We start from the raw sequence: 26,465 nt of genomic DNA, 5'->3' as shown, positions 1-26,465 counted from the left end.
ATAAAATTACCAAGAACCCCATCCCCATATAATGCCGACTAGGTACATTGTTACTTTAAGTATGATCTTATCCAGTGTGAACAACAACTTACATTTTTATTTTTGCTGGTCAAAAATGAAGGATTATCTTTTTTGCTTAATGAATGTGTCTGTTACTTTTTCTGGGCTTTCCATTTGGGAAAGAAAATTTTGAAAATGTGAATCATCATTGAAACATAATAGTTGAATTATAATTATATAATTATAATTCATTTAGCTATATTATTATTTTGTATTGTTGTATTTAAGAAATAATTGGGAAAACTTGATCACCATCATGGGATGACTTAGTCAGCAGAAGCTCTTTATCCCCATTTTTATTAAGGGATGTTTATTAACATCTAATGTAAAAATAAAGAATTTATAATTTTGATAAAAATTTTTTGGCTCCTACTTTTCACTAAAGAATCATTCACCTAATGACACAAGCAAAATGCCTTTCTTTCTCCTACCAAAATGTTACTTCTCCCATCTACCCAATTTAGTGTACAATGACCACAACTGGCTATGGGATGTTAGTTGTCACAGTGAATAACCAGGAGGAAAGAAGCCCCAGGCTCTCAAAGAGGGGAAAAATACACACTTCATTGTGCTCAAAGACAATTCAACTCATTATAGATTTATAAGGATGTTTCTACTAAATTAGCACTACAGCACCTATTTTTCTACCATTAACTGATCAAGAATGAACAAAAGGTTGTTTCTAACTACCAGGAACCTCCATGGCTTGAATTAATGATTGTTTTTTTTTTTCAGTCACTAGTCTGAACATAATAGGTCATAACTCTTGGTAGCTAAATTGTTATTCATCAGTAAAATATACCAATGAATGTTTCTGTAGGGCTAAATTGAAATGCCACTACTGTTGCCAATTTGTTCATCTGAATTTCAGCTGACTAAGATTAATAAGGATTTGGGAACATGAATAATGGAACGTGAAGATATGCTTCCTGATAACTGCTTACTAAATAATTTCATCTTCAATGACCTTGATTTGAAATCTGAGTTCTTTGAAACCTGAGTTCTTAACAAGAAATGTTTCACTTTTGGTCTCAATGTCTAAATATAATGACACTTCAAGAGATGACAGCTGCCAAAACCAACACATCAAGGACTAAATATTCACGGAAATAGGCAGAAAAGTTAATGAAAACAATAAACTCTATGCACAACTAACATTCAAGCTGAATTTGGGATGAGCAGGATACCCAGAAATCTCCTCGGCTGTATTGTGAGGTTGAAATATGAAATATCCAGCAAATTTTCATTGTGTTTATATATCAGAGTAGAAAATCCCTCAATTTTAATGTCTCTCATGAAGTTGATTATCTTTGCACTCTTTTGCTTGACCTGTAAGCAATATGCTATTACATTCTTTAAGCCTATGCCAGACTTTTAATTCACCTGACCATAATCCTAACCCAGAGGATAGGATTCTGAGAATATAAATAGGGTCAAAAGTAGTTCCAGTAGAACTTTACTAATTATTAAGGCAACACTTAACCTCTCAAGGTTGGCCTGATGGAGAGAAACCATGTCCCCTCCTCATTGCCATTATAAGAGAGAGAATACCAGGCAAGGAGAGACCCATAAGTTAGAGCTAGTGGCACTAATTATGTTCATACTTATCTGCAAGGAAGCAAGCAAGGGCAGACCTAAAGGGCAATCTGACTGCTTGTGTTATACATTTGGTCCTCTTAAAATCATTGAGAAGAATGTAAAAGTTTTAGGGGTTTCTATGTTTTAAGTTCCCAGAATAATTTGGTTATAGGGTAGGACTGAAGGTCAGTGATTTCCTGGAAAATAGGATGAAATGTATTTTGTTCATTTGTTTTCTGTTCAGTTTTTAATTTATCCTGAACATGTGAAAATCTATTGACTTTTTAAACTTTTAAAGTTGACTACCTAGACTGAAGAGTTTTAGAACACACAAGTAAATGTCAACAATCCCTTGTGTTGCTGACACACACACTCCAGCTAGTGTCAACACAATCTTTGTCGTAACTCCAAACTATGCATGTTCAGAACTGCTACTGACAAAAAAATTGCATTTTTATATTTGCATTCTTCTAAACTAAATATACAGTTGTTGTAGGACCTTTGCTTTGTTGGCCTCCTGATCATTTTATAGCTCCATGCACATGCTATTCTCTCCGAGGAATTTCAGAAGTTCTAGAAAGTTTTCAAAGGGCAAAGCCTTATTCTTGCTGGAAGCAAATGAAACAAAAACTAAGTTCCAGAAAACAATGCTTCTGAGAAATCCTCAAATATCATAAAGAAGAATAAATGGTTATTAATCTAAAGTAAAAAACAGTTATGACAATATAACATAAAGTACAATGCTGCAGTAAGGGTAGAAAACATATCTAAGGTTTCACCCTTGGTGATCAGCTTTTTAAAAGCAAAAAGGTCATGTATATCAACTTGCAGTGTACTAAAATTGTGTTCAAAGTTTATTTCAAGTCACAGAAAATATACAAACTAAGACAAAATGAACTGATTTTGTTCTGAGAGAAGGTGATGGGAGTCCTCCACCTGGCACCAAATTGAGTCATTCAAGGGTTAGGATGCAGAAGTCACCTTTTTTCAACATTTCAACAAAATCATGGAATTAATTTCCACATTTGTTGCCAGGTATTTTTAAAAACCTGTAAGAAAAAATCAGGAGAAAGCCATTAGAAGTGGAGACAAAGTTCTCTTCCCCAAACATTAGGAAAAAAACAAAAAGGCTAGGGGGAAGGACAATATGCATGAGATCAAATTCCCAGGGAAGAATTTCTGGGTGTTTGTTTCCTGCTTCCAACTTCCCAAAGCAATCATCCTTTTTACCAGGGTCTCTTAACCTCAGCACTATATTGACATTTTGTGCCAGAGTACTCTCTGATATTAGCAGGTGAGGAAAATATCCTATGCATTATGGAATGGTCAGGAGCATCTCTGGTCTCTACCCACACTGAATGCCAGTGGCATACAATACTCCCTAAAATTTGACAACCAAAATGTCTAAAGACATTGCCAGAATGCCCATTCAGGGGCAAAACTGTCCCTGATTGAGAATTGCTTATCTCTAACAATAATAATAAAGAAGCCTATTAGTGACAGCACAGAGAGATCACCAAAGCTAGGTATAGGATGAAAGGATAGCTAATGCTCTGGCCACATTTTGCACAGATATCAAAACCTTGCCAACGTAAAATTGCACAGCTGCAGTTATACACACATGGGCACAAATTACTGTGGTTTTAAAAAAACATGGCAAACACTGCATAAGGTTTGTAGTCTAGTTCACAGTAATGTACCAATATCAATTTCTTGGTTTTGATTAAAAGCAAAAAGGTAGGATGTTACCATTGGGGGAAGCTGGTACAAGGCTCTTGGCATTCTTTTTCTAACTTCTGTGAATCTATGATTATTTCAAAAGTTAAAAAACAGACAAAAATTGCCCTGTCTTTAATGTGCAAGGCTTTAAATTAGATATCTAATCAGCAAGAATACATAAAGAAAGAACTTCCAGAAATATTTTTACCTTGACTAGCCAAAAATGACAATTTTCTCACATTGCAGATAATACCTTCTTTGCCATAAGTAAATTATAAAAGTAAATTCCTCTGAATATAATAGAGTCTGTTTTCACTGAAGAAAATAGAATGTCTGCAGTATATGGAAAAAAAGTTACAGTGCTGGTCATACCAAAAATTTAGACAGCTATATATGATAGCCTCCTATTACAGTTCATTTAGATGTTATAAAGATATTACAAATGTGGATTAAAATAGATTTATTATAAATGGGTTCACTACTGTATGATAATATATGGATAGAAATTACAATACAAATGGGGTAAAAGTAGAAATTCTAAAGGAGACATCCCAGCAGATACTGATACAATGAGATCTTTAAATTATTTTGGAAATAGAATCATTTATATAAGATACAAAGATATAGGGGAAAATTAAAAAAAAAAAAACCAAAAAACCAATACTTGTATATCAGGTTAGGTCACATGATCATTTATGAGGCAGTTTACCTGAACCTTCTTTACCTAATTGAGGAGCAAGAAAAATAAGGGTGATAGTGTACAGCAATGTCCAAAATGTATAGAACTGATGGTGCTAGTGGACATTTATTACCTTAAATGTACAGTAATATTTTAATACCAAAATACTCATTAGAAACCAAATGCTAGAAACTAAAATAGTTCAACATTTTTTTGAGGGTGTGTGGGGGGGTGTACCAGGGATGGAACTCAGCGGCACTCAACCACTGAGCCACATCCCCAGTCCTATTTTTTTGTATTTTATTTTAGAGACAGGGTCTGAGTTGTTTAGTGCCTCACTTTTTACTAAGGCTGGCTTTGAACTTGTGATCCTCCTGTCTCAGCCTCCCAAGCTGCTGGGATTACAGGCATGTGCCACTGTCCTGGCTAGTTCTACATTTTATTTAACTGTTTTATATTTCCTTCATTTTGAAGGCATAGTTTCAAATGAAATAATACAGCTGATTTTGGAAGGATACACACAAAGCTATATTAAGAGATTCTGTTTGGGGAATGATATTGAGGAAGCAGGGCTTTGTACCCTTTTCTACACTTCTTGATCTGATTTAATTTTGTTAAAGTGATCATATATTACTTTTTTTCATTTCGAAAGGTTCAAAAATATTCTAAACAATTCAACAACTGAGTAATGTTCAATAGTCTTACTCTATGCCCACAGCACTGACTACTACAGGGTAAGAAGAGTATAGTTAAGAGGACTTAGGGCTCCAGAGAGAACAATTTCTGGTTAAGTTTGAAAGTATATACTCTAAATATACAAGGAGCTAATCCTGCTTGGGTGGGATTAAGTTTTTGCTCACCTTTTAAGGTGCTCCAGTGGATTTCTGTATTTGTTCCTTTAAGATCAGAATACTCTGCCTTTGCTCAGGAGGAAGCATGGCAATCTGGTCTGCAGTAAGTTGAAGAACTTGCATAATTAAAGCAGCCTGTGTAGAGGAAAGAAGGTAGTGAGTTTCAGTCATGGCAACTAAAAAACAACAACAAAAAATCATCAGCTTCTGTCCAAAAAGCTACTGTCGTGGAATATGAAGCAAATGGAAAAAGGGAGGGTCTTTAACACACAGAAAACAAACAGTAGGCCAAAAAGGAAAAAAAAAATCAGTGAAAAAAGGCACAATGAAAAGAACAAGTACAAATTAAAATACCTAAGATTAGATAATTCAAAAGAGACACCTTCATGAACTCAAAGTTGCTGCATGCTAAGATGGTATCTATGAGCCCTGGGAATTCTTCAGTTTTTGATTCTGTTTTGAAAGTCTCTCCAATTCAAATGTTTTAGCTTTTCCATTAGATATGAACTTTCCACAATGACCAAATATAAAAAACAAAAAGATACACTTGTGGGGAATCTGCTATTGATTTTAAGGATGAAGTAGAAAGGGGAGGAAGAACAGGGTTTGGATTTCCAGTTCAATGTGGCCTACACACACACACACATACATGCGCACACATGCACAATCTGTTATTGGTAGATGAGTCTGAAATGTAAGATAAGCTGCCATTTATATACACTTAAAAACTTTAGAACCAGGTCCACAAATTTTCAGTCAGTAAGTCATAAAAGAGTTCTAAGTTAGGGTAAACATCACTTCCAAAGGGACTTTGAAGACCCAGGATCACCACACGGTAACTGTGAAAAGAGGAATCAAAAAGACTAGATTTGTGCATAAGGAGAAGTCAGACTGTGTTGCTTACCTTCTCATGATCCTGTGGTGTGACCTGGTTCTGCCCAGGACTAAAGCCACCAGGCTGGGTTCCACCTTGCATGCTTGCTCCTTGCATGACTGGGACCTATGTGCACAGAGAGAGAGAGAGAAGAGATTTATTTTTAGAATTCCTGCCATATAGGGAACCCAAATACAGAAATGGCAGTGTGAAAAATTAGGATATTTCTACTGATAGGAATAAAAACAAGCAAATGACTCTGAATCAGTTTCTACTACTAACAATGGTAGAAGGCAGGGTTTAGCCAGAAATCAACTAGCAAGTTACACATACTTACTTACAATAGCTCTAGCATCATCAATAAATATCACAGAGCACAACTGGATACCATCACACTAAGCAAAATTTAGCCAAATAAGCAGGGGAAAAACTGTTAGCATTCTGCAAACTAGTGCTCAGTGGAAACAAATGAAAGCCAACAGAACCTAGAGATAATGTGTGCTGGTCCACTGGGGAAACTACATTCACAGGGCTACTGCCTACCTCTGGTTCAATCAGACATAGGTAGTTCGTCCCAAAGGGCCCTATCCCACAAGTAAGGGAAAGACAAACATGCCAGAGAGGCACAAAGGAGATGGAGAGGTCTCTGGGAGAAAGCCTGCTATTAGACCAACAACTGCTTTTTACAGAGTTCCATAGAGAACATGCTGCATATGCTGTCCTGCTTAACAGAGACCAAGAAATATAACTGACCTGAGTAAAAGAACAAAGTAAAAGATATAGCAAACTTATCGGTATTTACGATCTTCAGTGAGTTCAACCCTTTGGAAGATTATCAGAACCCAGGGAAAAGGCCTCTGAGGACTTAGTGTAACTATCAGATGGGCCCTATACCAGAATTTATGTTCACATTCAGGCATTCACCCAGAGCTTAAGTAGTCTTGTTAAACACAGATTGTTAATAAACTCATTACCTGCTTCCCCAGCATATTAGAAGCAGCAAAACATAAAAGAATATAGATAAACAACTGTTAGGAGCAAATTTATGGCATCAATGCGAAGAGCCAGGTGACAGCCTGACAGTGAAGGAGACCAGAAACCACCCAGGCTTAACTATGTAAAATAATGGGTCTACTTAATGATGACATTGAGTAAACAAATGATTAAAAATAATACTTTATTATACCCTATTTTTATAAAGAAAGCATAAACTATACCTTATAGTTTTTCAATTAAAATAGTTTTAAAATTTAGTGAACAGTTCTGGCATCTGGAACATTCACATACATGCATAACTCGTTTGCCAGATAATGGGTGGAAGAAGCATCAGTACAGGTTTGTATAGACTCTTAAAATATTATCATTGTTCTGGTTTTTATTAATACTGAATCCAGAGACTGTCTGAATGTAAATGATTTCTATAGATCTGAAACATCTATAAGTATAATCTTTCTAAAACTTAGCAATATTTATTAATAATAATTTGAGGTAATTCAATTTGAAGTAACCACTCAATAATGGCCATTTTAAGTTTATAGGGTTACCCGTTTTAGGCAGATAAGTACTAGGCAAGATGACCACACGTCTTCATTTGCCTAAGGCAGTCCCAATTTAAGCTTTCATCTCAGAGTAGTTTACTAACAGTTCTCTCTTTAACTCTCAAACACGCCCTTCTTTGAATGGTAACTTATTTAATCACCCCAGTAACAATAAGACTTTTACCCACAGGTTTCCAACTGGATGGACTGGAATTAATTTTTTGAAATCTGATTTAAAATAACAAATTAAGGACATAGGAGAAAAAAAAAACAAAGTACAAACAGTGAAAAGAAGAAAATAAAAATCTATATTCATATTTTCTGGAAAGCTACTTAAATATTCTAATAAAAGCAATTATCACAAGCAAGAGAGGCACAGGAAAGGGGATAAGGTTCTTAATGTATATCTCTTATAGATAAGTCAATGTATTCCATATATTTATTTATAAGTGAAAATATTTTTTTTTTTAAAGTTTGAAGATGCTTTATAAAAATGTCTCTACCTTGGATCTAAATGGTTTCATTGGCTCTGTTAATACAAACTATATTGAGCTGGGGTATATAGCTTAGTGGTAGAACACTGCCTTGTGTATACAAAGCCCTATGTTTGATACCTAGCATTACAAAACATAACAAAAATAAAAACAAAACAAAAAAAAACTAGTATTCCAGAATAATGAGTTGAAGCACTAGTGGAAAAGAAAAAGATGTTACTCAGAAATGGTCTTTCAACCTGTTTTTTTCAATATCTTTATAGAATTATCAGCAGAACTACATAAATAAGTACATTATGTAGTTAATTTGTTGACTGTCTCCCTAGCTAGTACATAAGCTCTATGGGGTAGGGACTTTGTTGTTCACACTGCTATATCCTTAGTACCTAACTTTCATACACAGTAGGTGCTCAACAGATAATAATTGAATGAATTATAAAAATAATTCTATTATGAGGCTACTGACCATAGAGTGAACAATAAAAATCAAGGCCCATTTAAAAGTAAAACTTGAAAAGCAATAGAATACTTTTATTCTCCACAGATTAGGAAGACAAATTTTATTTCAAATTAAAGAAGTGTAGATAAGATAGCCTCACATATACAGATATACCAATGTGCAGATAACAGAACACAGTAATGGAGTGGAAAAAACAGTGGGCTCAGCTGGGCACAGTGGTGCACGCCTATAACCCCAGGGGCTCGGGAGGCTGAGGCAGGAGGATTGAGAGTTCAAACCCAGCCTCAGCAAAAGTGAGGCGCTAAATAACTCAGTGAGACCCTGTCCCTAAATAAAATACAAAATAGGGCAGGGGATGTGGCTCAGTGGTAGAGTGCCCCTGAGTTCAATCCCTGATACCAAAAAACAAAAACAAAACCAAAAACCAAAAAACCAAAAAACAACAACAACAGCAAAAAACCCCAGTAGGCTCTATTCCTTACCATTTTTTAGTTATGTGAATTTGTAAAGTCACCTGAATTTCTGGGTCTCAGTTTTCAAACCTATAAAATGAGAGAACTACATGAAGTTGTGTTTATTCTAGCGCTAATATTTTCCTTCTTTTTCTCTCACACACAGACATGGAGGAAGACATTTAAACATATGAAAGAGGAAAGAGAGAAAAGAAAGAAGAAAAAGAAAGGTACAGGTGCTATAGGCAAATAGCATATAAAAACTCAGGGAAGATACACATATACCACTTGCCCACAATCAAATGTGAATGAAAAGGGAGGAAAGAGATAACTGTGAAGTACCATACACACACCTGGAGAGAGTCAAATAAAGAAGAAAGAGACAGATTTCAGTTCTACAGATTTTAAGGTGATCATTAGTGAATTGCCTTTGCTACTGCATTGCCCATTTATTTGGGCTATGTGATGACAATAATTAACACAGGTTTCTGCAAACTGAAGATAAGTAAATCACCACTGCTCTTCGTATGCTTTAACCCAGTGGTTCTTGGTCAGGGTTGCATTTCAGAATTTGGGGAAGGTTTTTCAAGTCATCCAAGGCCCAGATCCTACTAGTAGACATGCTGAGAGTTAGACCTGGGCTGAGATTCAGGCAAGCATATTTTGGAAAAAGCCTTATATATGATGTTGGTTTTCACCCCTAATGAAGTGTTCTCTGACTCCTAAATTTTCAGGGTCTCTGCTATAAATGAAATAGTTATTGAAATGGTAGGACAAGGTTGTTCTTTTGGATTACAATTCTAGTGACCAGAAAAATCACTTGCCTAACAGACAAAATAAAGGGAGATCCTAGTTTTCCCTTTCTAACAAGCTAAGGAAAAGTTCAAGCCAGAAGGCAATAATAATCAGGCTCAATAACCAATTCTGAATAGATCAAGATTTCACACAGATGCTAGAAGTATTATGCATACCTGTCTGGATCCCTGGGGGCCAACCCCTCCCATGTTCATTGGATTAGGACCCTGGATTCCACTAGGCATAGGTCCTCTAGGGCCAGGCACTGGGCCCCTAGTATCCATGCCCCTGGCCTCCATTCCCCGGACTTCCATGGCACGGGCCTCCATGGCGCGGGCCTCCATGGCACGGGCCTCCATGGCACGAGCTTCCATGGCACGGGCCTCCAATCCTCTAGCATCTAATCCTCTTGCTTCCAATGCTCGGGCCTCCATCCCTCGTGCATCTATTCCTCGGGGGTCTCTTCCACCTACAAAGTTGTAAGAAAATCAATGTGCAGTTATTCACCTGTATTGTAAAAACTATTCAAGAAAAGATAGAAATCTATTCCCCTACTCATGTCTCCCCTTAACTGAGACTGCTGTCTCCCTCTAGTTTCTCAGATTTGCTGGTAAGCCTTAAAGATGCTTGCCAACCCTATTGCCCCAGCAATCTTTACCCCAGATTAGAGACAGAGACAGCTGAGTTCTTTATCAATCCATGACCAACAGTTGGCTTTGTGATGTTATCTCCCCTTACCTCTGCCATCCAAGGGTGGACCCCTCTGATCTAGCATGGGTCCTCTTGGCTCTGCCATTAGAGGTCTGGGCTCAGCTAATGGCCCTCCTCTCATCTCATGTGGGGGTGGTCCACGACCTTCATGGCCAGGAACATGGTGCATGGGAGGACCCTGATGAGGAGGTCCCAGGTAACCTCTAGAGATGGAAAGAAATTAATTTCAAAACAAAACATAACAACAACAGTAAAGTGTCAATAGAAGACCAATAAGCAAATATTCAACAAAGAACGGATGCAAACCTTAGTGGATATTCATTATATGCATAACGAATAATGTTAACACAGTGCTTAAGAACACAGGTTCTGAATTCAGACCTACAGTTCAAATCTAGGCTCTATCATTTATGAGCTGTGTCATATCGGGCACATTTACTTTTCTGTTTAATGTTTTATACTTTATTTCTTGCATCAATAGGTTAAGAAAGTAAAATTTTCCCAGGTACTGATTTATAGATACTATTTGTAAGTGGAATCAAAAAGTTCATTTTCACAAACAGTAACACTCAGTGATCTCTTTAAATGCAATTTTAATCCTTATTTTAAGCTAAGGGCAATTTAATACAATAAGCTAAATTCACACAAAACCTGTATACTCTGAACTACAAAAGTGGCTTTTGTAGCTACATATGGTTTTAGTCAACTACACATTTCCACAAGTACTTACAAATATGTTAAAAAAACACTACCCCAAATGCTTATCCTACCATTAGCTCATTAAACATTCCCATTCCTGCTACTGAAAGCAGATAATCAGGAAAATGAGTTCTAAATCTTCAAAATTTGGGGGAAGTTTTTCAAGTCATCAAGGCCAAGGATGTAAGTCCCAAAAGGTTTTAAATCAAAAAAGTCTTTCAACATGGAAGCATCAACATGAAACTTTAAGTTTCTAAAAAAATAAAAATAAAAATACACTCTTTGTAGTTTCAAATATCATCTCCTTAAAAGAAAAACCAGTATGCCTTGTTTTCTTCATCTACAAAATGGGACTAAACATATTCATCTTCTAGGGTTATGTGGATTATTTAATTGCAGGGATGAGAAATGAACCCAGGGCCTTGTGCATGCTAAGCATCTGCTCTACCACTAAGCTACACATCCCCAGCTTGGGTTGTGTGGGCTTAATGAGATGACCTAAGTAAAGTACTCAGAGTAGAGTCATAAGTATGATCCCCATTAATAGCAACTACTATTATTATTGTTATTAATAATATTACTACTACCACCATAAGTTTTCCTTGCTCAGGTATGTGTACTAGAATTTTCAATTTTTGAATATACAATAGTCATGATTAGTTCAAAAAGACATACTCAACTACAGTTCTGCCTGAGGATAGGTGCTTAGTCTTGGACAGTGGCCATGAATATTTATCTTTTGAAGTGGGCAAACAAGTACAACTGTTGTGGAAATAGTTTGTTCTCAAAGCAAGGAGAAATCCTGGCTTCATATTTGTTTTTTTCTATGTCAACACTTACCGAGGCTCTACTTCTCCAGTTACAGAGAGTAAAGTGCCACCCCGTGGGTCATTTGGAGCATCTCCTAACAAACCTCGAGGAGTTGGGACATTGGCAGGCAAGGATCCCCGCTGCATAGCTGCCCTGGGGTCTTGCATCGGCACTGACAGGGAAACAAATGGGAGTTACTGCTGTGAAAGACACATAAGGAAACAAGAAATGACTCTATATACCACTGACAACATAATTCAGACACCTTAGAGTGGGTGAAACCTCACCACAGCAGAATCCTCTTGCAGTTCAAGAACAGAAGCAGGGTGTAGGCAGAATCTGTGCCATGTCAGAGGTATGGATGGAATTATATAAAGAGCAAACTGGGGAGCAACCTGCCAAGGACTAGCACTGCAACCTGAAGAAACTTATGCTCCTGGTTTTCCTTCTAAATCAATCTTAGTTCAAGGACCAGAGTCACAAAAGAGAGGTAGGGTCTTGGCATATGTGAACACTGCCATGGCTCTGCAAGAACCTGCTGTCTCCTTACAGACTGCTATTCCATCCAAGCCTCCTGACACCAGTAGGGAGGGAGTACAGCCTCGGACAGATGCCCATATCATCCATGTTCTCTGCCCTGTGTGAAGAGGTCAATCTTAGGCTTGTGGCCTCAACAGGAAAAAATTAAGAAAAACAAAAACCCAAAAACACTACCCTTTTGGGTTCTGAACGTGAGGATGACTGCGAAGCAGCTCTTTTCCTCTTAACGTCCCACCCTGAACACCACAAGCAAAAGGAAACCCGCAGATACAATGGGTACCTTGAACTCGCTCAATTGATGCAGGCCCGGCGGGTCCCACGGGCGAGTGCTGTAGGGTTCCTACGTGAGCAGTAAGTTCAAAAGGAGAAAGAGCAGACACTTAAAATAGCTTGCGTGCATGCGTGTGCACACACACACACACGCACACACACACAAACATAAAAGCAGACTAAAGATCTACACATGTAAGTTAAAAAGCCAAGAGTTTACTAACTTGCCTTGCCCCAAGCTACAAAATCTTCTTAAACTACACTAGTTCCTCTGGGTATGTTATACAGTACCATTTTGACCAGATAGCTTCCCAAAGGGAAACCCAGGGGTCACTGTTGGTTTTTTTTTTTTTTTTTGAGAGAGAGAGAGAGAGAGAATTTTTTAATATTTATTTTTTTTTTTTAGTTTTCGGCAGACACAACATCTTTGTTTATATGTGGTGCTGAGGATCGAACCCGGACCGCATGCATGCCAGGCGAGCGTGCTACCACTTGAGCCACATCACCAGCCCAGGGTCACTGGGTTTTATTTGGTTAGGAACAACCAGTGATTTTAAATTTTTCCTTCCTCCTACTATTCCCTATTTTCCCCCATTCCTTATGGCACTATTACACACACACACACACACATAAAAAAAAAATAAATAAAAGGGAAAAAAAGAAAGAAAAAAGATTAACGCAGAACAAAACAAAATATAAAAAGGATAGCTTTGAACCTCTAGTTAAGCAACAAAGAACATAAAGAACATAAACAAATTTTCAGAAGTAAAACATGAAAGAATCTGGAAGGCAAGATTTATTCTGGAGAAGCTATAACAGAAGTGGGTAGTACTATTTTTGTCATATCTTCAAGCACAAAAATTTTTGCTATTAAAATATTATCAAATGGGGAAATTGCAGTGCATGAATTTTAGATGAGGAAAGAGAATACCACCCTATATGAAATGATCTGCTACAGCAAGTTTTTGATAATAAACATCATGACAACAGCAAAGGCTAATGAGATGAGAAGAGTACCAACCAACACTAAACAAAGATGGTAGGACAGGAAGAAGTATCATCTCAAATATCTGTTTTTTCCTTTCACCACTACAAATGTGTAGAAGAAGCATGGATTACAAAAAAAAAAAAAAAGTGAGACAATCTGGACACAAATAAGATTCTTGCTTCCTCTGCTGGGCACTGAAGGAAACTATAAAAGAAAGCTCATCTCACTTTGTCTCTTCATGAAGATATCCTTGAAATATCTTTAAAATGAGTCATTTCCTTATGTTAATTTTTTACCAGAAAGATGAAGATAACTGTAACAGGATGGCATGTCATGTGGAAGTATTATTAAACAGCTAAAGTTTGATTGATTGATTAATACCTTGGGGAAAGGTATAAGTTTGACTGAAGCCCTAATCCCTTCTCATTATTGCAAAAATACCTTGGGGTACATACATGCTCTAGACAGTGGTGAGGTGGGAAGACACAATAGCACGAAAGCATGAGATGCTTAGAAAAAAGATTTAACATTTGGTCAGGAGTTCATTTGCTGTTAGACATGGCATCTAATGAAAAAAATTATTAGTTATATCACTTTAACCACCAATCCCAGCAAGCAAACCACTGGTTTGAATCTTACCATTTTGTTTTTTAAAACACCACGTGCTCAGAAGAAAAAAACTTAAGCTTCTCTATGCCGGAACAAAGCAATCTTTACCCATCACAGTGACCCAATGAATAAGAGTAGAATATAGTGAAAAATATTTAAGAGAGGCAGTATAAGATGAAAGAAAAAGGACAGATATTTGAAGTCAGATATTTCTCAATCTTAGCTCTGACACTTATTAATTGGAACAGCAGAAGAGAGTACTAAATCTGGTCCATAATACCTAGACATCAGCATTTACTTAGCTTGTCCTAAGTTTTAAAACTCTGATTTCCATCCCTTCACCTGTAAAACTCAGATGCTGCCACCCAACTCACAAGGATGTTTATGAAAATCAAAGTACCCGAAATATAGTATGCCCTCAGTTCCTTCACTTTTCTAAATCCTCTCTCCTCCTAACCTTTGTTTTCAACTGAGCTGCTGCATCATTTTATTCTTCAAATTCCAGTAACATGGAAAAATAATGTGGATATCAGTGTTCCTGCTGCAGTATAACGGACACTTCTCAAGTAGTCTTTATAGACCTATAACCCCCTTCCAGTTTGCTCTGGGGTTTAAATCTAGTTTTCTACCTACTCAGTCATATATTATGCTTGCTTTTAAAATTCTTTACTAAGTCAACAGACACCCATAGAGGGAGAGAGAACATGTCAGTGGACTCATTAGATTACTAGGAAACTCATTACACTATTAAGAATTGATGATGTTTGTAGAGTTGGGTTCTGACTTACTGGGTAGAAAGTCCAGATTAGCAATGCTCACTATAAGTTTCTATGATAGAAATGTTCTATATCTGCAATGTCCCGTGCAATATCCACTGGCTACATGCGGCTACTGTGTACTTGGAATATGACTAGGGTGATTAAGAAACTGAATTTTAAATTTTACTTAATTTCAATTAACTTAATATTTAAATAGCTACTGGTGATTAGCAGTTGCCATATTCGAGAGTGCAGATATGGAACATTTCTAAGGCCAGTCCATATCAATCAGGCATTAATATTTATTTACCTTGTCCCCGTTCTATGGACACAGGTCCACTTCCTGGCATTCCAACCTGGGCCTGCATTCCTGGTAGAAGAAAAAGGGCAGGATAGGAAAGCATAAATTAGCACAGTGGAAAAAAATTAGAATAGTGGCCGAGTTTACAAATTTTTTCATTCTGCCTTACGAGAAGAAACCTACAAAGGAACAGGAAAACTAACACTCAACAATCCAGCAAGACAGAAGATGGAGTTAGTATACTTCCTGCTTCAGTGACAGAAAGGTGAGTTCAGTTAGAATGCTTCATCTCATTAGTTACCAAAACTGTTGCAAAAAGCTCTTCTGTAATACAGGAAAACAGTGCCACTTACCTATAGACCTCCTCTCATGGGAGGCAGCACACTTCCTGGGGCATTCTGTAAATGTGTGGGTATACTATTTCAGTTGTGACAAAGATTTTTTGGGGGGACACAGTTGGTATTGAGTGAGAAGGGGCCAGGGATACTAGATTTCCTGCAATGTTTGAGATAGTACCACAAAATGGAGAATTACCCTGTGTCTTATAAATCTTTTAAATGTCTCACTGACCATTCACACAAATTAAAAACTGTTTATAGCTACCTGAACCTAGAGCCATAGAAAAAAAAAAATATATATATATATGAATTTTTCAGAAATGAAATTACTGAGTAAGTTATGAGTACGACAATTTATTTTCAGAATTTTATTATAAGTTTTCACTATTTCAGAAAGTTATATTACCAATGTCAATAGTCCTTTTGGCATTCTGAGTTGCCACCCCCCACCCAAAAAAGCAAACCAAAAAACCATGCTTATATCTATCTACATTTTAAGTTTTTACATTCATGGCATAGGTGCAATCATCTGACTACTACATTTTGTTTTCTAGTGTACCTGCCTGAACAGTTGCATGTTAAATTATTATATATTAATGTCCTTTTACTTTTCTTTAATATTATAGAACTTCACAGTTCTACAATCAATGTATAAGTATCGCTTTCTCCACCAAAATTAAGTGTCATCTCTATTTGACATTTGCTAGTCAGCTGGGTTTAAGGGCAATCTCATTGTTAATTTGTAATTTTTTTTTTAAGAGAGACAGACAGAGAAAGAGAGAGAGAGAGAAGAAAGAGAATTTTTAAATATTTATTTATTTTTTTTAGTTTTCAGCAGACACAACATCTTTGTTTGTATGTGGTGCTGAGGATTGAACCTGGGCTGCACGCATGCCAGGCGAGTGTGCTACTGCTTGAGCCACATCCCCAGCCCCTAATTTGTAATCTTTTAACTATAAATAAATCTGTTTTCTTGTTGGCCATTTGTACTTCTTTTCTATGCATTTTTTTTTCCTACACATTTACTTTGTCTACTTTTCTACTAGGTTGTAGGTTGTTTTCCCACTTCTCATCAATTACCAAAGAGCTCTGTATAGGGTATCTCAAAAATCTTCACAAAGTTTTAATAAGTTCAAAATTATAAAGGCTACAAATTCATAAAAAACACAATGTGAAATTTTAATTATTTAACATTTACATTCAACTTTTATCTTTATTAATCTCTTCTTGGTATCTTTTTAAAAAAATTCCTAACTAGTACTTAGAATCTCTGTATTTTTTAATAATATAGGCATTTAAGGATATTAATTTTCCTTTAAGCACTGTGTTTACAATTTCTGTGCTTATATTATATGAAGTATATATAGATAACTTTGTTTTCCTTTAGATGATTTATAAATTTCTTTTTATTTTTTCTTTAATTCAGGAACAGTATGTTCCTTAATTTGTAAGTTAAGATTTTCCTCAGTAACCTTTTAATTATTTGTTTCTAATTTTATTAACTTATAATTAGAGAATGTGGTCTATAAATTCTCCACTTCAAATTTGTTAAGGTCTTTCTTCGTGGCTAAATACCTGCTCTTTTAAAAAACAAAACAAACAAAAGCATTCTTCAAGGTGGGTGTGGTGTCACATGCCTGTACTCCCAGTTGCCTGGGAGGCTGAGGCAGGAGGAGCACATCCTCACAACTTAGTGGGACCTTACCTCAAACTAAAAAACAAAAAACAAAACAAAACAAAAACAAAAACAAACAAAACCCCACAAAGGGCAGCGGGTGAAGCACTCCTGGATTCAATCCCAAGCACCACAATAAATAAATAAATTTTTAAAAAGAATAAAAAAATGATTTTATGGTCATTTGGAGTAGGAAGTGTATTTTTGTAGTTAAAAGAAATAAGTCTCCCTCTATGTATTAAGAAAAGCTTATTATTTAATTTCTCAATAAGCATTATATATAGTCTAATAGAACAATGCTACTCTAAGTGTGGTCCACAAATGGTGCTGATCTATAACACAATGGTAAACCCTTCATGATAAGGTTAACTACAGAAACAAAGAGCAGACATTTAGAAATTTCTAGAGCCATCTGACATTGCTGTGATAACCCAAGAGTGTGATCAATTTACCTGTCTCACTAAACAAAGTATAGATTAGTCTAAGTGTTGTCCAACTCTTAGTAATGAGATTATTTCTTAGATTGCAAACTTTTTATGTGCAGTAGCACCACATTCCTAAATTTTGGTGATATTTTAAGGTAAGTTAGATACCTATAACTAAAAGATGTGTAAGATACAGATCCCATTACTTTCACAGAAATAAAATCTAACTACAACTGCATTAGGATACAGTGGATAAATAAAAAATTTTGAGTTTGCTAAAACTTCTTTAAAAATCTTTTCCCATTCCTTGTCAACTCAGTTCTTAGAAGAACTTAGATTTAAATAGCTCTAGGAATACTATTGCAGTCAATCAATCCCAGATTAGATAACAAATTTACTTGCCTAAAAAACTTTACTGAGGGCTGGGGTTATGGCTCAGTGGTACAGCACTTGCATAGCACATGTGAGGCACTGGATTCGATCCTCAGTACCACATAAAAATAAATAAAGCAACGGTATTATGTCTATTTACAACAAAAAAAATAATAAAAAACTTTACTGATGAAACATTATGTGTTCATATATTTCCATGTGGGGAATCACTATTTCATTCAATGTCTTTAGTTGCAATTGTTAAATAATGAAGTTACAAGTGTAATAGCCATACTCTATCAACTGCCAATCTTTGTGCTTCATTGAATGAGTCATTTCAAGACTTCTTTCTTTTCCAGTATTGAGGATCAAACCCAGGGCATCACACACACTAGGCAAGTGCTCTACCACTGAACTACCTTTCCAGCCCTTATATTTTCTTTCTTCTTTTTGTTATTTGGTTTGAATATATTTTATGCCTGTTTTCTTTATGAGTTGAACCTAATCTAAAAGTTTTTGGGCTTTAATGAGAGAATTCAGTCCATTTGTATTTGACAGAATAAAGACCATACTACTACACTACTTTTTATTCCTTCCATCTTATTCTACATTCATTATTTACTTTACATTGTCTTTCCTTTTCTCTATTTTCGCTACCTTGAATTTGTTTCCATTCATTCCATTTTCTCCTCCTTACTTTGGATGTTTTAGTGTACTTTCTACTTTTGTAGCCCCTTCCCTACTCTCATAGTCAAATATAGAATTTGTATATAAGAAATCCCCTAAGGCTGGATGTGCAGCTTAGAGGTAGAGAGCTTGCCTAGGCATGTGCGAGACTCTGGGTTCAAACCCCAGTGTGTGTGTGTGTGTGGGGGGGGGGTTGTGGGGTGTGTGTGTGTTATCATGATTCTGTTATCAAATAATTGGCTATATTGCAGCACTTAGTAAGACAAAACTTTTTTATAAAAGTATTTATTTTTTTAGGTGTAGTTGGACATAATACCTTTATTTTATTTATTTATTTATTTTTTTTATGTGGTGCTGAGGATTGAACCCAGGGCCTCACACGTGCTAGGCAAGCGCTCTACCACTGAACTACTACCCCAGCCCCAGTAAGACAAAACTTTATCAAGGTAACAAGATGGTGAAGTCTAGAGACTTACCTCCAGGAGCTAAGGAACCAGGGCCAGGTCCTGTTACAGCAGTTGGCATCTGTCCTGGTGCTGGAACTCCACCTTGCATAGAAGCTTGCATCAGAGGAGGTGCACCATTGACATGCATTCCACCCTGAACAAGAGAGAAATCAAAGTAGGTACATGCCTCTATGGAGATTCAAGACTTTTAGTCTACAATCTTAGAGACCTCTTCAAATTGGTGGCCTAAATAGTCTATCAAACATCCTTTTTGTATAGCATGTCTTGTGTGATATTATATTTTTTGTACACTTTCAATTCCATAGAAGCAAGTTATGATATGTGCCATGAGTTTTGTTATGTGAATACAGTTAAAATGGAACATACCCTCGATGTAGAGATTGACAAGTTATCTGTGTGGCAAGGCAGCATATAGCAACTATTCTTGATTTCATCACTGGGGCCTACCAGTAAGAGTTACAATAAAAAAGTGTCTTGAACCCATGAAGACAAAGAAGGGGCTGGGACTTTTTAAAAAAGCAACTACTGGTAGTCCACATTTTAAAAGTGAAAATAGGCCTGGGGCTATAGCTCAGTGGTAGAGCGCTTGCCTAGCACATGGGAAGCACTGGGCTTGATCCTCAGCACCACATAAAAATAAATAAATAAATAAAATAAAGGTATCATGTCAATCTACAGCTAAAAATATTTTTTAAAAAGTGAAAATAATTTTCATTTGACCAAGTTTACTCTTGTCCTTAAACAAAATTCTTGTTTGGGGGCAGGGGGAAGAATATGAATTTTTCACCATGAATTCCCTAGAGAACTGAGTCCTCCTTTGAAACAGAAAGAACTCAGTAAGAATAAAAGTGAAGTTATAAAAAACAAAATCACATACGCAATTAGAAAACAAAAGTCTAAAACAGAAGATAGGAAACCATATAGGGAAGTAGTTAGGAGAAAACAGGCTACGAGGTCAGAAAGGACCAAGTACAGAACCTGCATTCGCCACACACAATTCTATTTTTTGACCATTTAACCTCTCTGAGTCTTAGTTCGTTTCCTTCCCATCTCTGAAAATATATTTATTTATTTAGAGAAGGGGATGGTCAACTATGACTCATGGGCCAAATCTGGCTAACTGATTTTATAAATAAAGTCTAACTGAAACACAACAACATACACTTGTTTACATACTGTCTTTGGCTGATTTCACACTATTATGGTAGTTGTGACAGAAAGTCTATGGCCTATAAAGTCAGACATGTTTGCTATCTAGTCATTTACATTAATTCTTTGCCATCCCCTGCACTGTAACTTTGAAGGACACATCTAGGTTGTTTATCTCTGTCAATCTGATAGGTGAAAAATAGTACCTTCCTGTAGTTTCTATTTACATTTACCTTATTTTTAGATTAGACACTTTTAAGTATTTAGATTTCCGTTTTGTGAACTGTTTATGTCCACTGCCCATTTTCTTACTGAATTATTTGCAATTTTCTCACTAACTCATGAGTCCTTTTTGGTTTATTATAAAAATTATAACTATAACCACTCATCTTAGGAAATAAATTATATATACTAAGAAAATCTATATGATCTTCCCCAAATATACCCAAGATCCCCATCTCATTAGATAATCACTTTCTCATAGATTTTTAAAAATTTTATATGAATCATTATATTCTGAATATGTTCTTTGAATCTCACTCAATGTATTCTTGGGATTTATGCAGACACATATATCCCACATGTTGGAAATGTTTCCACATTCCACATTAACTTAGTTTCACTTTTATACTCTTAAGTTTTTGAGTTATCTATGTTAATACCATATGTTCTAGTTAAATTTTTTTTGTAACAGGGATTGAACCCAGGGGCTCTTAACCACTGAGCCACATCCCCAGGCATTTTTTGTATTTTATTTAGAGATAGGGTCTTGCCGAAGTGCTTAGTGCCTTGCTAAGTTGCTGAGGCTGGCTTTGATTGGCAATCCTCCTGCCTCAGCCTCCCGAGCCACTGGGATTATAGGTGTACATCACCGTGCCCAGCTCTAATTCATCTTAATGCCACATGGATTTAAGTTCTTGAAAGTCATTCATAATATGTAGTTTAACTGCTTAAAGTATTCCATGGGATAAATATACCACATATTTTTCATTCTTCCAGAGATGTACATTTAGGATATTACCAATTTTCACTAGTATAATGTGGCAATGAACATTTTTGAACACAACTATGGACTTTAATCAAGTAATCTGCCTCTTGTCCATTATGTTTGGCAAATTCTTCCTCTATTTTGTCATTTGTATTTGATATTTACTTCTCTCCCTCTATACAGAATTTTTTCAGTTTTTAAACATTATCAATTTCGTATGGGTTCAGGGTTTTGTATCATGGTTAGAAAGTTTTACTTTTTTCATCAGTAAAAAGAGATATTTAAATATGAATGCCTACCTTATGCAACTGTTATGAGGACTAATTGAGATAATGCATATGGAACAACAAAGTGCCAACCACAAAGCCAGGCATGCATATACACATTTCTTGTAAATTAGCTTATAAGAAAAGGGCATACAGGAAAAATCACTTTGTTTTACAAACTTGGAACCAAATCTATATTCAGTCAGATGCCATGTGCTTCTGCAACCTGGAAACTGCTTTTATGTCTGGAAGTTAAAATTATCATCTCTGGTTTCTGACCATTCTTCTTTCAATATATTCTCCTAAAAAAAATGAGATTCTAAGACAGATAAAATAAAGGGACAGGGACAAAGCCCTACCAAAGTCTGGGCCTGAGGGGCCTGAGGATTCTGCTGGTTCATTGACACATTGGATCCTGAGCCAGGACCAGCACCATGGACTGGCTGAGGGTTGCCTGTAATCAGCGTTGGGATATTTGTCTGGCGATGTAGAATTTTCTAAAAATGAAAAGACAAACCTATGAGCTGTCTGTTTAATAAAGCAATCAGGCAGTCCCTACCCCACTCAAGGTTTATCATGCCATTGATTTTTCTTTCTTTTTTTCTTTTTGGTACCAGGGATTGAACCCAGGGCTGCTTAAGCACTGAGCCACATCCCCAGCCTTCTTTCTTTCTTTTGCAGTGCTGGGGATCAAATCCAGGGCCTCATGCATGCTAAACTCACCCTCTACCACTAAGCTACATTCCCCAGACCCACCCTACCCATTTCTATAAAAGAATCAGAAGCACTCACCAAGGCAATCTCTGGGTCCACAATTCTCATCACTACCTGTGCTTGCAGCAAAGCATAAGCCAGCTGTGGGTTCTGAAGCAACATGTTCCGTGCTTCCTGGGGACTATTCTGAACACAGAGCTGAGAAGATAAGCAGATTCATTATCAAGTTCAATACTTAATTACTTAGAAATCGATGGTGATTTAGAGCTTATGTATTACATCTGACAAATGTAATACTCAAGGGGCTCTTTAAGTTATCATTCATTTTTACATGGCACACAAAAATCTTAGCAATGGCAGGAAGAGGCATTTCAAATTCCATAATACTATAATTTAGGATAAAGCTGTATTTTTAATATCTATATCTGATATCTACAGGGGCTACAAAAAACAAGCTGGATTGTTTGAGTAGGTATTTTTTTTTGTATAAATAGAAAGCTCTCTGTACAAAATGTAAAGTATATTGTTCACGCATGGCATATTGAAGATGCATAAAATTGTATCTACATACAAATTCTATTTGAGCTCCGAAACTATTTCCATTAAATTTCGATTAACTCCTTAAAAATCTGAGGTGAATTGCTTTATTCATAACCTAATGTTTCTTCCCACCTTCATTTGTTTCATCAGCTCAAACATCTGCTCTGGTGGAAGACTGGCAACTGCTTTGCTGATAGACTCAGGGGCATCCTCAGGACTAATGGTCTCTCCATAAGGTGATTCAATGACAGGGGCACCAGTGCCAAGGCCTGATCAGGAAGAAAATACAAGAAAGTTAGGGGAAAAACAGCTAAATCATTTTAAGTATCTATTTTTATTTTCCATGGTTGCTATAAGAACCAATAGATAAATTCTCTGGAGCTGAGAAATAAATGATTTAAAAATCTCTTATATATTCTCTATGTTCTCAGAGGACAGAAAGCTGGGACCATGATCACTTAGATGGTCAATGTTAAGGAATCAGGCATACTGACCTCTTTCAAAAGAAAAAAAAGGTTTAAAGAGATAAAAAAGCAAAAAAAAAAAAAAAAAAAAAAGCCTTAGTACCCCTACCAGTCACAGATCTGACAACATGGTCACAGAAGTAATGACACAGCACAATTATTATCTTGGTGGACCTGAATTCATCTTTAACTGGAAATTAACAGAAGGATTTCTAAAGTCAACTTTACCTTGTTTCTCAAAGATATGTACTTTCCTAATTCAAGTACCTCAGGCTGGTCAAACAAAGCTGTGTGGCTAACCATTTTAGCATATTCTAAAACATCATAAGTGGAAAAAATTTCATTGCTACGTATGTATTAATTCATAATGCATGGGATTATACTCACTCTTCAGCTCTTCTTTGTTCTTTTCACTGGCAGCATTGTCCACTCGAAGTGCTCTCCCACTGAATTCACGCCCATTCAGGTTCCGCATGGCACTAAGTGCCGTCTCTTGGTCTTGGTATTCACAGAAGCCATAACCCTTTGGTTTTCCTGTCTCTCTATCATATACCAATCTGGAGAGCAAAACCAAGTATCAGGCACAAATGCTACAGACATACAGGGTTCTTGCTAATACTGCCATGCTTTAATTTGGCCCTTTGTAAGATAAACAGCTTTATAACAGACTGCATCATTGAAGTATATTTAAAACAGTTGAAATAAAAAGAAAATCCATATCTTTCAGGTAAGAATGAATGTGGATTATATGGTACCTAAATTATGTCTCAATAAAGTTGCTAACAAAAATAAAATGCATGTGAAAATTACCAGTAAAAAGAAAAAAAAAACCTTGCCATTATTACTAAAGGCCAAATTTGTGGTGGTTTATAAGACTCTCTCACCAAGAAGAAGAGGATCTCACCTGAAACTAACAACAGGTCCAACCTCAGAAAAGATGTCCTTCAATTGCTCTTCAGTAGCTTCATAAGGAATGTTACCCACTAAGGAACAGATAGCATATTAAAATTCTGAGTTTGTAGCCTAGATATTTAATGAGAAAGTAAACAGTAGAGTTTCTACTTTCACTGAATATAAAACAACTGGCTCAAAATAGTGTTCTCCAAAAATGCACTTCCATGTGTTTCTTCAGACCTCTTAACAAGGGAAATAAACCACTGAAACTAAATACAAAAAGTGTAGATACTCCCAAGGAGTTCTCCAACAGATATAACAGTGTTAGATATTCCTTAACTTTGACAAAAATAAATACTTAAGGACTGGTATGTACCTGACGGTCTTCAACTTTTACCAGTGACTACTAAAAACACATTATGTTAAAACAGGTATGTAATGTCCATATTTCTACATGTACACACACTTACAGGAGAATAACCATGAATAGAGTGGAGGAAATTATTCTGAACTGTTTTGTCATGCACTTTTCTAAAGGTGCTTTAAAATCACCAAACGTATTAAAAAAATTTGTAATTGTAGATGGACAGAATGCCTTTATTTTATTTGTTTATTTTTATGTGGTGCTGAGGATTGAACCCAGTACTTCACACATGCTAGGCAAGCACTCTACCATTGAGTCACAGCACCAGCCCACCACAAGTATTTTTTAAAATTAACTTATTCCAGCAGAAAATATTACTCAGAATAGTTTTAATCCTCTTTAAGATTCCTCGGACAAAGTCTTAATCATTCATTCATTCATTTGCAATCCACCTCAAGATGCCAGGTGGCCGTTAGAACTATGGATGAACTAAAATGTTATGGATAAAAAGCAAAGGATTTAAGTCCTTATTAAAGGGCGGGAAGTGGGCTCAGGAATCTATACTCTCCGCATATACTCTAGTTTCTGGTATCTCCATCCTAGAATACAGAACACCGAGGCGCTTTTGCCATGTGCCTGCTTCTAAAAAATAATTGATAATGAAAAAGGAAAAACATAGAAGATGAAGGCTAGTCTAACTCCCTCAATGATATTGTGGAAAATCTACAAGACCGTAAAGAAAAGGTGCTTCTTTTTGCTCACGGGTCCATTAGATTGACCCCCCACTGGATAGGCAGAGAGCCCTGCAAGCCCGACCCAACGCCGGCTTTCGTGGCGATCCAGGAGGTGGGAGGTGCAGGGTTCTTTGCTGCTCCCCTGCCTCTTTCTGTCCCTCCCAGATGCTTGGTTCCACCGAATTCCTCTCACCGAATACAGAACGTAGAGAACGATCCACCGCAGGATCTCTCACAGTCAAACCCGCCATCGCTCTCTTCCGGTGGCTTCCGGTGCGCCTAAACACACTTCCGTACAGCGCGTGAGCCGAGCGCCGACCACGCTTCCATACCACGCGTGAACCGGAAGCGCCTGAAAGAAGCGGACGCAGAGCCACGCCCCTGACGTCATTTTGTCAGCCTCAGGCTGGCGTAATTGCTCGAAAGGACTAACCTTCTGTAGGGCTTGTCTGCGTCCTGTGATTAACTACGTTCCAAACGGAATTTGGGCGGGTCTAGGCGAATTTGAAGGCTTTCAGTCTGCAGAATTTTGTTATTATTCGTTTTTTGTTTGGCTGACGCAAGTATTAGTCGGCCATAATAAATAGAGAGGCAGCAGCTTTGCCTTGGTAACAGAGAAGTCATTTTTATCCTTGACACTTTCATTTTGGTTTCGTCCTATTGGTGGAGGGTAATGCTCGGTCTGCCCAGAGGCGTGTACCCTAGAGGCGCTCGTCCTATTATTTTGCAGAAGTTGTGACTGCGAAGTGAGATGAACATTGCGCCAGCCAAGAGAATTTTGAGAATGAGCGTGGCACAAATGTCTTTGCGCCAACATTAGTGAGGAGATGGGGATGCTAAGAGAGAACAGACCCCTGTATTTCTCATGTGGCCTGTGGGTTCCTGGGGTTTATAGTGGTGGAGCGCTGCAGGAGACCACATTAGAAGGCAGGGTTTGGAAATAGAACAGAAAACATCATTGACTGGTGTTATCACACTCTGGTGCCCATCCATATTTTTTGGATATGTTGTACTGCTGTAGTTACCAATCTGGGTAAAAACAGACCCTGCCGGGGTTGGAGGAAATCCAGAGTAGAATATCTAATGAGAACCGGGTTAGATAGAGGAGGAAAAAAGAGTTTAGAGAGTTATATTTTGCTCTCCGAAAAGAGAAAGCCAGAGATAGTAAAATAGGTACGGAATTTGAGGCACTGACGTTTTTA

The 26,465-nt window shown here is 36.8% G+C and overlaps 1 protein-coding gene across 2 annotated transcripts; it reads right to left on the bottom strand.

Moving 5' to 3' along the window:
• Positions 1–23: 23 nt before the first annotated feature.
• Cstf2 (cleavage stimulation factor subunit 2) lies at positions 24–25,521 on the bottom strand. Of its 2 annotated transcripts, XM_026410526.1 has the most exons (15): positions 25,457–25,521; positions 24,176–24,254; positions 23,659–23,828; positions 22,940–23,076; positions 22,346–22,465; positions 21,913–22,050; positions 19,160–19,283; positions 15,196–15,255; positions 12,541–12,600; positions 11,751–11,892; positions 10,239–10,414; positions 9,677–9,969; positions 5,792–5,887; positions 4,897–5,022; positions 24–2,687 (listed from the first exon to the last, which is right to left on the bottom strand). In XM_026410526.1, the coding sequence occupies exons 1-14, from the start codon at positions 25,512–25,514 to the stop codon at positions 4,900–4,902; spliced, it is 1,776 nt and encodes a 591-aa protein (XP_026266311.1). In that variant the 5' UTR covers positions 25,515–25,521; the 3' UTR covers positions 24–2,687; positions 4,897–4,899. The 2 variants fall into 2 exon arrangements, with proteins under 2 accessions (XP_026266311.1, XP_026266314.1); XM_026410529.1 differs by lacking the exon at positions 12,541–12,600.
• Positions 25,522–26,465: the final 944 nt, after the last annotated feature.

The sequence above is a fragment of the Urocitellus parryii genome, chromosome X, assembly GCF_045843805.1.
Source record: "Urocitellus parryii isolate mUroPar1 chromosome X, mUroPar1.hap1, whole genome shotgun sequence".
NCBI lineage: Eukaryota > Metazoa > Chordata > Mammalia > Rodentia > Sciuridae > Urocitellus > Urocitellus parryii.
The sequence above is the reverse complement of the archived record's forward strand: the minus strand, read 5'-3'. Positions and strand labels throughout refer to the sequence as shown.